The sequence below is a fragment of the Delphinapterus leucas genome, chromosome 1, assembly GCF_059928025.1.
Source record: "Delphinapterus leucas isolate spDelLeu-1000000601 "Yukka" chromosome 1, BTC_Dleu_Yukka2, whole genome shotgun sequence".
NCBI classification, from domain to species: Eukaryota; Metazoa; Chordata; class Mammalia; order Artiodactyla; family Monodontidae; genus Delphinapterus; species Delphinapterus leucas.
This window is the reverse complement of record NC_143129.1, coordinates 6,250,988-6,264,292: the sequence shown is the minus strand read 5'-3', so window position 1 is coordinate 6,264,292 and position 13,305 is coordinate 6,250,988. Positions and strand designations below refer to the sequence as shown.

General features: G+C 51.8%; 2 protein-coding genes across 7 annotated transcripts in view; both read right to left on the bottom strand.

The window, feature by feature from the left end:
* Window positions 1-685: 685 nt before the first annotated feature.
* On the bottom strand, window positions 686-10,427 carry RABIF (RAB interacting factor). The gene is made up of 2 exons (XM_022561939.3): window positions 8,045-10,427; window positions 686-3,283 (listed from the first exon to the last, which is right to left on the bottom strand). Exons 1-2 carry the CDS (start codon window positions 8,168-8,170, stop codon window positions 3,038-3,040), a joined length of 372 nt encoding a protein of 123 aa, XP_022417647.1. The 5' UTR covers window positions 8,171-10,427; the 3' UTR covers window positions 686-3,037.
* A 955-nt stretch (window positions 10,428-11,382) lies between these two features.
* Window positions 11,383-13,305, bottom strand: part of KLHL12 (kelch like family member 12) — a 32,366-nt gene continuing 30,443 nt past the window's right edge. For all 6 annotated transcript variants that reach the window (XM_022561938.3, XM_022561935.3, XM_022561937.3 and 3 more), the window contains 3 exons: window positions 12,941-13,039; window positions 12,056-12,242; window positions 11,383-11,914 (listed from right to left, as the gene is read on the bottom strand). In XM_022561938.3, coding sequence (XP_022417646.2) covers window positions 11,788-11,914; window positions 12,056-12,242; window positions 12,941-13,039 — 413 coding nt within the window. In that variant the 3' untranslated portion in view covers window positions 11,383-11,787. The remainder of the gene's footprint in view (window positions 11,915-12,055; window positions 12,243-12,940; window positions 13,040-13,305) is intronic.

Here is a 13,305-nt window from a genome sequence, read left to right as displayed (position 1 = left end):
GGCCGCCTGGTCCACACCCTGTGACAGGCCCTGTCCCTGCCTTCTGCAAGGCCGTCGGGACCACCCATCACCCTCCGAACTGCCTCCTCTAAGCTGGGAAACACCCCCAGGAGGAGAGCGTCCATCACACTAAGCCCACTGCCCGGGGCCTCCATCTTCTCCGTGGTCCAGATCCAGTAATTCTCCAAACTTGTGTTAGCGCCCCGATGCCTCCGGACTTTTAAAGTATGTATCCAGCCTTTCGAGCTGCCCTCACCGGGATGGTCAGTCCACCAGTACTGGGAGCAGAGGTCCTCATAGCCACATGGCGGAGTTCTGAGGAGCCTCATACAGTGCGCTCACAGCAGTAAAGTGTCAGTACACCGCCGTCCACCTTTAATTCTGTGTCAAAACAGGAAGGCCCTGGAAAAATCAACTGCTCCCCCACCGCAGCTGCAGCGTCGATACTCACAGCCGCGGTCGTGGGCTCCCCCTTGTGCCCCGGCGCACACAGCGACCTGACTCACAAGGCTTTCCGCAGAGCCCACCATGTGTGGGGGGCAGGGAGACGACTTTCATTCCACGACAGACACCGAAGGGCTGATTCCTCAGCCGACAGACCCCAGGGTAAATCCTAAGGCGCAGGTTTCAGCCCTCATCTCTGTTTCCAATTATACATTCTTCCCAAGGACGTGCAAGAATCTAATTGCCACTGTTTAAATGCCTTTATTTCTTTCAAATCAAGCTGAAAAGGCAGAATAACAACTTGATTTTTTGGCTATTGGAGGAACAAAGTTTGGGGATTCTCAAGAAACGAAACGCAAGTGACCAGTAAATATATAAAAATTTCATGAGAAATAAAATAAATGCAAATTAAAACAATGAGACGCTATTTTTCCTACTATTAAAGTATCAACATATTCATTTAAGATAATAAATACCCAGTGTTAGGAACTGCTGGGGAGGAGGGTAAAGCTGCACAGCCGTTCCGAGCTTTGCGCGTCAGTCAGCAGAGCCGTGAAGACGCACACACCCTGCAAGCCCGCTGCTGCTGACGCAGCCGGGGAAACAGTAGAAAAGCCTGGACAGATTCAGCCACAAGGTTGCACCTTATATCACATGGTTTAGGAGAGGCTGGAGACAATCTAACAGTGGACTGTAAAATAAATTACAGTACAGAAGTACAACGGCGGAGATGGACGTCACCTACGTGGCAAGTCAGTATTTTGTTAAATGGAAAAAGCAAGTTATCAGAGTACCACATGATCTCATATTTGTTTTTAAAACCCTACGTTTATTTATACAGTACATACTGAAAAACACTGAGAAGAACATAACACCACACTACCGTCGGCAATCTCTGCATGGTGAAAATATGAATGATTAAAAACATTTGTATACCTACTTTTTTTTTTAACATCTTTGTTGGAGTATAATTGCTTTACAATGGTGTGTTAGTTTCTGCCCTACAACAAAGTGAATCAGCTATACATATACACATATCCCCGTATACCTACTTTTGTATTTATCTGCTATTTCTGTGATTAAAAAAGGAAAGAAAAGTAAAAGTCTAATTTAAAAAACGCCTTGCCCAGGTTTTGGCTCATGATATGAGGGGCCACATGTCCCCAGAGGCATCTACGTGGTTTTGTTCCTTCTGACCTGAGTGGATATTCTCACAGTTTTTCTGCAAATGCCATAATCATGGACATCTGACCATCCATCTAGAAAACAGTTCTCTCATTTTCTACCAGAGTTTGTGAGGCTACGGCTGGGGACGGAAGCCACCTTTCTAGGGGAGGAGGTTGGTGGCAAAACTGTGCCCAAGGCCCACACTTTAGTTGGGGGGTCCTTAGACCAAGTTCTGGGGAGAAGGAGGGAGGAAGCAACTGGAAAACAGGTCCGAAGGAATGCCTGTAAGGTCTCCACTTAGCCCTCATTTGCATTCTAGGTCTCCTGAGCCTTAGAGGCATGGAAGATGGGAGGATACCTGGAACCTGGTTTCACAGATTCCTTCTGAGATGGTGAGTCGTTTCAGAAGAGAAATGACAGAACTGAGAATCGTACTGAACATCAAACTGTCAGAGCAACCCCACAGCTACAAAGAGAGGCATGTGGATGGAAAGTCTGTATTCTGGGTTAGTCTAGAGATTCCAACTGAATCAGAAATCTGTGAGGACCACGCCCAGCGCATACCGTAATGATGCCACCATCCACTTAAGAAGTCTGTCCTAGGAGCAAAGAGAGAGTTGTATGAGTCCACGTAAGACAAACCAATGAAGTCATGTATGATGTGGCAAAGGCCCGCCCCCTACGTCCTGCCCTCTCCGCTGACTCCAGGAGATCTCGGGAACACAGCCAGGGCTGAGTTTTCCTCGGGGTAGCTGACAGATGGGGTTGGCAATCTGACTTTCGGCTTACAGGCTATATATAGCAGTGCGGAGCTAATACAAAGAAAAACTACATCAAGATTTGAAGGGAAGGGTGGCCACACCCACCTTGACAATAAAGTCGCTGTCAGCCTAGAGGAGAGGCCCCTAAATGTGGTCTTAGAGGCATGTCCAAAGGAATGTATTTCTGATTAGTGGTTTAAATACTGCAGTTGGGAAATGTTTTTACTTTTAGAAAGAATAAATTACTGTAAATAAAGTTAGCCACACAACAGACGTCCGTGCACTTTCCTGAATGAGAAAAAGGCGGGTTTCAACCGTCAGCACCTCATGAGCACCATCCGTCACGTGTCATCACGGCTAAAAGGTTGCATAACTGCTCGGAGGGTGAGAGCCCCAGGGTACAGGACAGCAGGAGGCCGGGAGGGGAGCAGATCTGTGGAAGCGCCCCGTGTCCTAAACCCGGGGGGAAAGGGGGCTGAGCAAAGGCGGTAACGCCTGTGAACTAAGCAGGAGGCCGGCGCTGAGGCCGTGAGGAAGCACGTGGACGCGTGCTGGACGGGGCGGGCTGACGCCCATGACTGACGTTAGTGCAGAGAAGGCGACACGGCCGTCCTTGTGGGGAGTAGCTTTTATAGTGGGGGTGGAGCTGAGTCCCCTCCCCTCAGTCACTCATGGGAAACCCGTTCCAAGGCCACATAGAAACTGTTCTTGTCGTCCAGGCAGTGCCAGCCGATGGGGCCGATCTCGCAGTCTGCGCAGACCAGGAACTTGATGTTGCCCACGTCCTTGGTGAAGCCCACGTTCTCGAAAGTGAACATGTCCTCCACCAGCCAGTGGTCCTGCAGAAGGTCGCCCTCAGGGCTGCCGCCGTCGGCCAGCGCCGGCTTCTTCCTCATGGGCGGGAGGCAGAGCTGCGTGGACAGAACACAGCAGAGCCCTGCTCACTCCGCACGGCCGGCCCCCGAAGCTCCCCCAGCCCAGGCGCCCGGCAGTAAGCCCCAGGCTGCCCCGGTCCTCGCCAGCCTCTCAGGATAAGGGGGAGAGGCGCTGCCTGGTTGCCGCGGTAACCGGGACGCCCTGGGTCCTCAGGACCAGCCGGTTCCTCCCCGCCCCGGCCGCCGGACCCGCTCCTCCCGGACACTCGGCTCCCACGTGGCCTCCTCAGGGTTTCCCCCAACCGGACAACCTGCACGAGCTTCCCATGCTGCCCACTGCATGTGTATTGTTTAAAGTGGCTCGGCTGAGGCATAACTGACGCACACTGCACAGATCCAAAGTGGACAGTCTGACACATTCTGGCACACGTATACCGCACACCAACAAAGCTTTACCACGATCAAGATAACGAGCATACTCGTCACCCCCAAATTTCCTCATGCTGCTCCATTTCCTACTTGTCGTTTCTGAAATCATCTTATCAGTTTACTGGCTCAGTTACTTACCAGGGGGCTCCCTCCACCAGCTCACTTTTCCTGTTCATTACCACATCCCCACTGCCTGGAACAGCAGGAGACACAGAGCAGAACGCAAATATCTGGGACAAGGGTAAACACAGGATGTCTGGCTTCACGCTATTCCACCACTGTTGTTACGAAGATACTGGGTTTATCTTATAAAAGGAATATTAAAAAGGAAAATCTAGTTCTAGAATTTGGAATATTATCTCTAGGACCCTTGCATCTCCCATTCATGAGGAGAAAGCATGCGCACACACGCACGCACGCATGCAATCCCTTCGACTTCTTCCACGTGGTTAGCGGACGCCTCAGCTGCCCCGCCCACTGCCTCAGCTGCCCCGCCACTGCAGGACACGTCAGCCAAGCTCCTTCCCTGCTCCTCACTATGGCTGCCGCCAATACGCGGAGTATTTCCCACCCCATGATTCACTTCCAACGCACCCCCAAACTCTAATAAAATAGGACGGCCTTAATGTGCTAGCCTGGCATTGGCAATGAGGACAAAAGCAAACAATTTAAAAAGTTTTTAAAAAATTCGACTGACATCAATGCTCTGGTGGGGATGAGAACGTCAGGAAGGCCACAAGAGCCGCCAGTGTGGGAAACACCCTGGAGCCCGCACTTCTGAACTCCAGGCCTGCAGACGCTGGTAGGGTATCCCTGGCAGGGAGGAGGGAGCTCTGATCCAGAACATTCCCCCTCCCTGTCCTCCAAGCACTCGGCTTGTTAAAACACATCTGTGCATTTCCCTTTGCTGTGTCACCTGAGGCTTCATCTGAGGACATCATAAAATATGATAGTCCCTCTTCCTGTTATATTGTCATTCCAGCCACTCTTTTTGCCTCATCTGATGGTTAAATGAGTCCCTAATGCTTTGTTTTACCCTGAGTGAAAATGGGAACAGGCAGAGGCAAAGAGAGGTAGGAATCAAAATTCAGGAACCAGAAAACCTGAATTCCAGTCCTATGAGTAATTTTCTGTGGGCCTAAACGTCCCTAGGTACATTTCCAGCCTACCTCCTATACTGTCGGTGTGAAATCACATCTTAACTAAATGCAAGAGGAGTGAAATGTGAGGGGAGAAAATCAAAGACTATATAAGCGTTAGCCCTCAGGACATGTCTAGCAAAGGAGCACGAAGCCCCCACATTGTCCCCGTTCGCAGTGCATAAGGCCACCTCTGCTGTCTCCCATTTGATTGGTGACTAAAGGGCAGGACTATTACTAGCCATTCATTCAAGGGGTCAGTCACACTGGGTCCTGTTCCCGCTCTTCCTCAACATGCCCATTTTTACTGAAATCCTGTTAAGTCAGACCCATGTATTTGCACTTGTCTGTGTATCTGTGCCTGGATCTCAACAAAGTAGAGGACAACGCTAGGGTCACGCTGTGGGATGTATCATGTGGGACACAATGAGGCTTTCTGGACAGACTACTGGGGTGGAAATCTAGAAATTAATACCTAATTTGAGGTGGCCAACTCGGCTGTCTGGGGGCCAAAGTCGCCAGACCCCTGACGAGGTGGGTTAGCTGTGCGGCCAGGGCCCCGGCCAGCACCCCTGATCCCGGCCAGCTCTCTGAGACGCATCGAACACCACGACGCTGAGATTCTGCTGATGTCTCACTGAAACTTCTTTTGCTTTCTTCAAGAACTATTAACAGTACCCGTTAAAAAATAAAATATTTTCTTTCTCTTTGTAAAAATACATTCTCATTATAGAGAACTTGGCAAGCATGCTGTACTATAGATGAGAATAAAAACTGTCACAGTACAAAGTAAACTTCTGTTAACCTTTTTTGTAATTTTTCCCCCTTCAGTGAGTACATGTGGTGGTTTTATTATTTTTTATTATTATTTTTTTAAAGATACTGACATGGGGAAAGAACCCATCATATATATATATATATATATATATATATATATATATATATATATATTTATTTATTTATTTATCGCTGCATTGGGTCTTCGTTGCCGTGTGTGGTTTTCTCTAGTTGCAGTGAGTGGGGGCTACTCTTCGTTGAGGTGCGCGGGCTTCTCATTGCAGTGGCTTCTCTTGTTGTGGAGCACGGGCTCTACGTGCACGGGCTTTGGTAGTTGCAGTGTGCGGGCTCAGTACTTGTGGCTCACGGGCTCTAGAGAGCAAGCTCAGTAGTTGAGGTGCATGGGCTTAGTTGCTCCGCGGCATGTGGGATCTTCCAGGACCAGGGCTCAAACCCGTGTCTCCTGCACTGACAGGCGGATTCTTAACCACTGCGCCACCAGGGAAGTCCTTTGTAGTAGTTTTAAAACCACACAAATGTCCACAAATTCTCTGACAACCTTTCCAAGTTGTGGAGACTGTGCCTCTCCCCTTGAGCCTGGGCAGGCCAAGGTGGGTGGGACAGGCTAGGTTAGGGAAGGCTGGGCCACTTTTGCAGGTTGCTCTTGGAACAGTTGCTCTGGGAGCCCTGGTGACCCTGGAAGAACCATGGCTACCCTGAGGCCTCCTGGCGGATACCGGAAGGAGCGGCCCATCACAGCCTGTCCCGGGTGCCTGAATCCTCAGTCCACAGGCAGACACGGGAGTGGGCAAGCTTCTGAGATGACCCCTCTAACCGCTGCCCCGTGAAACACCATGAATGAGAGAACTGCCGAGCTGGGCCCTGCCAACCCCCAAATTTGTGAGCAAAATAAACGTTAATGTTTTAAGTCACTGTCTGGGGTGATTTTGTTATGCAGCAATAACTAGAACAACACTGCCCAACACACCTGAGGCATGTTCCATTTTAATTCCTGATTTTTCACTGTGATAAACTATACATAACATAAACTGTACCATTTAAATAATTTTTAAGTGGGCAGTTTGGTGCCATTAAGTACGTTCACATTATTGTGCAACCATCGCCACCATCCGTCTACCCTTTTATAACCACACTTGCCAACACCCCTGACCCGCCCCCGCTTCCTAAACCCTGGCAATCACTAATCTGTTGACCATTTCTAAAATTCAAAAATGTCATATAAATGGAATGATACAATAGTAATCTTTCGGGACCAGCTTTCTTCACTCAGCATAATTCCCTGGAGATTCATCCTCATACAAGTTGTGGTGCCCGTGGTGTGGCATCACTCACCAGCAGAATGCCTGCTGGGCTGTTTCTGGTTTTCGGCTCTTAGGAATAAAGGTGCAGTGAACATTTGTGCACAGGTTTTGTGTGAACATGTTTTCATCCCGCCAGGGATAAAGGCCCGGAGAACACTTGCTGGGTCCTATGTTAGGTGCATGCTTAGTTTGAGAATAATGTCTCGGTTTGCTCTCATTCTCACCCAAACAGTGCTCTATCCTTTCTCTCCCACAATCTCATCTTCCACCCCCCTCTCCTGCCCCAACTGCCCTCTCCCTCAAAAGGTAAGAAAGCAACTATTCCCTTCTCTAACTCATCACCCTTTCCCTACATTATCAAGCTCTTTGGTGTTTCTTTCCTCTGTGACTGTAATTTCCTCTGCCCCAGACTGCAGGTGAGATTTCACAAAGGACCGAGTCGGGGGTCTGAACATTTTATAAAGAAACCGTTCACAGGACTTAAAAAAAAGGACACGTCGGGTGATCGATGGCGCCCGCGACACACGGATTCGCTCCGCCTGCTCTAACCCTTAGTCTCATGGACTGAGAACTTCACTCCCTCATTTACTTAAATCCGAAAGTCTGTGTCCTCCCTCACGCGCGCGCAGTCTCGGGGCAGCGGGCGCGGGACACGGGATCTGTGCAGCGGTGTGAACGACACTCCTAGTGATTCACGACGTCGGCGGGGATCACAGACCCGGGAGCGAGCGAGCGGTCTGAGGGTTCGGGCCTCGCCCCCAGAACGGCCCCCGCGTCCCGTCCCCCACCCCGTGCCCACCCACCCAGTCCCTGCGAACCGCCCCCCAGTTTCCCCGCCCACTCTCCCCCCCTCCCCGGGATCCCGCGCCCACTCCCGGGGCGGGGCGTGGCGGCGCAGTGGGAAGGAGGCTGCGGAACGTGACAGCTGGACGAACGGCACCGACACCTGAGACTGAGGAAGTAACGCTCAGGCTCCCTAGAAGGTCGGTCTGCAGCGGCCCGGCGTCGGGACCCCGCGGTCGGCAGGCGCGGCCCCGGGGCGCCAGTGTCCGGTCGTGTGTCCGGGTCCAAGCCGAACTGGACCCGGTGTCGCCGCCCCCCCCCACCCCCCCCCCCCCGCGCCCCCTCACCTGCCGGCGGGAGAAGAGCGCCGTGCCCGGCTGCAGCACGCGGGAGCCGCAGCGCTGGCACAGCACCGCCTTCCGGTTCCGGCCCTCCGCCGACACCAGGTCGCTCGGCGGCGCCGCGGGCTCCATGGCCTCTACCCGGGCCCTTGGCGGCGACGCGCAGCAGGGCGACTTCTTCGCACCGCGCAGGCGCGGTCGCGGCGGCGCTCCTTCAGCGCAGGCGCCGCTTCCCGGCCCCGGACGCCAGTGCGCAGGCGCGGACGTTCGCCGCCGCCCAGGCGGTCGGGTGTCGGCGTGGTTTTGTGACAGATGCCTCCTGGGATGTGACAGAGCTTCTGCCCAGGCTCACCTGGGCGCTGGGCTTCCCTTACACTGAGTGAAACCTGAGCCAGTCCAGGTGTGCGTTTAGTCCCGTGAACGACGGGGACGTCCTGGGGTCAGACCCCCATCAGCAAATCTCAGCCGCAGTGGCTCACACGGGACGCGACCTACAGGGACACCTGCCTTGTGGGCGGAGGCAGGCGCCTGGAAGCTTCAGTTGCTGCTCTCTGTTCTCATCATACTGACCACTAACTACGTGGCAAGACCTGGTGTTGACGCGCTTCCAGAAACGTCTCGAGTCCCAGTTTCCCTATGGGTCGGTCGTAGCGCAGTGAAGCGGTAGAAGTCGGAAAGGCTGCCTTCCAGGGCCCACGGGTCCAGGCATGGCCCTAGAGCCACTGCTGGGTCGTTACACTGCGTCTCACACTCTCCGGTTCGTCTTCAGATGTCTAGCTTACTAGTTGTAGTACGGCAGGCGTGGCCTTCCTGAGGTGGCAGGGGAGGCAGATAGAAGGGGAGCCAAGCCGCCTGAGAAACGTCTCATCTACCCACCACCCCGTCGGCGGCACGTTTTTCTTCTTCCTCTTTGTCCTTCATTAATTCAACATTTGCTGAGCAATTACAGAATATGCTACACCCTGAGGATACTACGACGATAGGCACTTTGTACTGGAGAACACAGTTTAAACAGGAAGACAGACCCCAACCCAAGGACATGTGATAAAGACAATCCAGGGAACAAAGTAAATGGAAGCACAGATCAGGGGTAATTCCATATGGGGAGTCAGAAAAGGCTTTACCTAGGTGACACTTGAATTGGGCATTAAAAGGTGACTAGGATTTTGCCGGGACAGCAAGATTATTTCATATAGAAGGAACAGTGTAATATATCCACAAGGGTGAGAACAGATTTAGGAATGGTTAAGACCACTGTGGATGAAGCACGTGATACCTGGGGGAAGTGAGGGTGGTAGAGGAGGCAAGTTCAGAAAGGTGCCGTGAGTCCAGATCACCATGGGTCTAATGTCATGCTAAGGAATTCAAACCTTATAACATGGACAACGGGAATCTATGGACCTTTAGGCCAGAAATATCTGTTTGATATTTACTGAAAATGTGCAGTATGTTCGGTATTGTAATGGCCCTGTCCGTGCTTTAGAAAGATAACTGATGACAAAATGGAGGGGCTAGACTGGAAAGCAAGAGAAGAGTAGAGGTAAGGGTATCAGGAGACGATGCTCCATGAGTCTGGGCAAAAGATAGGGAAAAAAAATACAGGAATGGATTTGGAACAATTAAACTCATGTACAACCTAAAAACTAATCGGATGTCTGTATTGTGGTGGAGGTGATAGGTGACACAAGATGAAGGTAGCTTTAGCTTTCAGAGGTTGCATAACTTAGTGGCTGCCTGCCAGTTAACGGGAGCTAGAAAAACAGGAGGAACCACCAAATAAGGGGTAGCTGTCCACGAGCAGGGGAAAGCCCAGAAGATTGGGGAAAGAGTGGAAAGGGATGGAGGGGGCTATTCAGCTGTGGCTGCCATCGAAGAACTATTTGGGAATTTGGTCTGAAACTCAGAAGTCAGCCGTGAAGACAGCCCAGAGCCCAGAGCCATGGGTTCTTCACCCCCTCCCCTCCTCTGCCTCCCCTGGTCTCTTCCTGAGAGAACAAGTCACATGTCTCACAGTTCGATTTAATCGGCAGGCACAATCCCTCTGCTAGAGAAAGGCCGGCCGGCCTCTTTGCTGAACCTCTCTGGCTCCCCCTTCCCTTTGCTCTGGGAGTATCAAGATTTTTGCATTTCTGCAAGCCTTCCGCATAGCTGTTTGCATCACAAACAGCTGTTTGTGGCACAAATCGAGGCAAACGGAAAAAGGACTGGGGCGACTAAAACCCTAAAATTCAAGTGGTTACAAAACGAGCCCAAGATTGCCTCTTCTTTATCCCCTGTGGTTTCTAAGTAAAGTCCAACTGTGAGAGTCCGTGAATATGCAATTCAGATAACCTTGTATTGATGGGAGTCTCCAGAGATCTCTTACCTGTCTAACAGAGACACAGCAGAGCTAGTTGGCAAACACACAGGTGAACAGGCTGAAGAGACAGGACCTGCAGCTGATCCCTATGCCTGGTCCCCCAAAATGTCTGCAAGACAGGCACTGGAGACCACTGATTTTCAATATTTTCTTAAAAAAAAATACAAACAAATGAACTTGAGGTCAGTACAACTCAGGGAAAGAGGAAAAAAAGGAATTTCAGAGCAAAGGGAAAATGCATCCTTCCTTAGGTGATCACGTCCCCACACTCCCAATACCCACAGAGCAAGAATGTCACTGCACAGCACAGGGGAGCCTTGGAGGGACAGCGGGTACCGAAACTAACAAAAGGATTTTAGTTGTCGTTGATTATTCTGTCCTGGGATGAATAAAATCCACTTTAAAGACAGGGAAGGGGGGTTCTAATAGCAAAGAACTACATGTACAAAACACAGCAGTAAAAACCACACCTTAGCAGAAGCATGTCCTTAAAAGAATGAGGGAGTAATGAGGCAGCTGAACTTCTAGGCAGCTGCCCCCCCCCGCCCCCTCTAAACAGTATGGATGCATAACAGTGGAGTGAGTAGCATTTGCTTCAACAGAGGAAGACCTTCCCCGTATAGATGAGTCACGGAAGGGAGGACTACTGTGAAATCACAAGAACTTCTGGTTTATCCCTGGCCCGCTGAAGGCCCATTCTCCTCCACCTCTGCTCACCTAACATGTGCTGGCTCTGTCACTCTCTCAGTCCCCAGGGCCCACAAATACCAGGGGGCCATGGAAAGACCCTCAAATAACACTCCCCCCTCAGCCTTCCGGCTGTCGCAGGTTCACTCACATCCCACCACGTCCAGCTCCCTTCCCACACTCCACACCCAGCTCTGACGCCAACCCTGTCCCCCTGTCCCCAGGCCCCCAAAGTTTTGACAGGGCTCTTCCCTCTGCTTCTCTCCAGATCGGAACTGTGTTGCCCCTGCTACCTGTAGACTAGGAAAGATATTTATTGTTGTGAAACAAGAGTTGGTACCCTTCCAATGATCGAGGCTGGATACCGCCCACACCCCGGCGCTGCGCTCATACCTTAATTCTCTGCAACACGCGAGGCACGACTTAAATGTATGTTCTCCCAAGCGCACGCTGAGTCAGAAACGAGGAGAGAGTGCCCCCGCGGCCGGGAGGAGAGGTGGTCTGGCCTCCCACACCCACTCAGCGTGCAGCCTCCTCCCCTGAGGGTCTGCCGCCCACCCTCCTCGGGGAAAACCACCAGTGCGAGGGGCGTCAAATAAGCACAGTCATCGCGGCACTGGTGCCTGTAATCACCCTGTGCACACGGTGAGAAGCAGACATTCTGGAAAGGATCCTTGGTTCCCTGCAAACTGTGTCGGACTGGTCACTTCTCGCGGAGAACACACACGCCAGCGTCGCAGCGCTGGGTTCCCATGGAGGTCACGACCTCCCAGCTGTCGATGATGGGGTCGTAGCACTCGATGCTGCTCAGCAGGGAATTCCCGTCGTAGCTGAGGGGGAAGAGGCGGGACTGAGCTCTGCAGCCGCACGGCCCCCTCCCGCACAAGGCGTCTCCCTCCCGAACCAAACCCCATCTCCACCCCAGATGCGGCTCGGATCACACCGCTCTGGATGCCTGGTTTAACCCTCACCCTGCGATTGCATAAAGTCTCCCCCGAAGCACCGTGGCCCCGACATAGCATCGCGGGGTGGTCATGCTAGTGACCGTTGTCCAGGAATCGGTGCGAATGTTGTACGCTTCGACAGAAGAAAGGTGGGCTGTACCATCGAATCCCCCAACCACATAAATATGGTCATTCAGCAGGGCTACTCCCGCACCTGGGGAAGAAAAGGTACAGCAAATGAAGACTGCTAAGCTCAGGATCTGAATTCTAGAAACAAAACACTGTCACTGACCGCTAGCTGAATTCCAGAATGGCCGAGGGATGGGGACGGGGCCAGACAGGCCTGGAAGAATCTAGTCCTGCACAGGTTACCCGCCTGTAAACCCTCTTGAACTGGCTGTCATCTTCACCTTCGTTAATTCACAGCCCAACCCTTATCAGCAGAAAAGAAGGAAGTGGAAAAAAGAAGGCAATAAAGGGAGGAAAGGGGTTGTGACTGGCTCTGGAGCACATCTTGCCCAGAGGAAGGGTGCTCTCCTTACCTTACCCCAGCCTGGGGGCTCAGGAAGCCCCTTCGCTGCACACGCACATTCCCTCAGGCAGTGTGCACCAGGTGCACAGAGCTGGACTGGCTGCTAGGATGCAGGGAGGGGCCCAGATGCAAAAAACGAGTAAGACAGGAAGCCTTCACCCTCAAACTGTACCCTAGTCAAAGTTTAGACTGCCTTTAGTCTCACTGTATTTAGAGACAACAGGCTGGAGGAGAATGGACCTGACTCATGTTCCCCTCTGTCTCCAGTGAAGACGGGGCTGCAGCCCTGGTCCGATGCCTGGCCTGTGGCTGCACCCTCACTGCACATACAAGGTTTGGACAGCTCCGTCTGTTGCCCCCCCAGATCTGACTGGTCTTACCAGAGCGCTTGGTGGCCATCGGTGTGACATTAGTCCAGTGTCCGGTATGGGGATCATATCTCTCAACTGAATTTAAGATATTCAAGCCATCATATCCTCCTGAAAGACAAAGCAGAGACCGCTCCAGAAAGAATGGCAAGTCCTGATGCCCATTCCCATTCTGCCTTTCTCGAGTGTTTCAACTAAGTCTTTGAGTTCCAGTTCTCCCTCAAGGGTTCCAATAATCCAAAAATAAATCTGGCAGTACCCTGTTTTCTGCTTCCATGAAAAGGAGAATCCCAGTTAATGAAAAATATACTGCGACAGACCGGGGTTTTAGTGGAAGGAAGTCTACGAACTTCATTCTGGTAAAAAGGATCCCACCC

Coding starts and splice junctions, on each gene's coding strand:
- RABIF (XM_022561939.3), bottom strand. CDS start 8,170: ATGGAGCCCGCGGCGCCGCCGAGCGACCTGGTGTCGGCGGAGGGCCGG. Junction 3,284..8,044: donor CGCTCTTCTCCCGCCGGCAG/GTGAGGGGGCGC, acceptor CTGTCCACGCAG/CTCTGCCTCCCGCCCATGAG.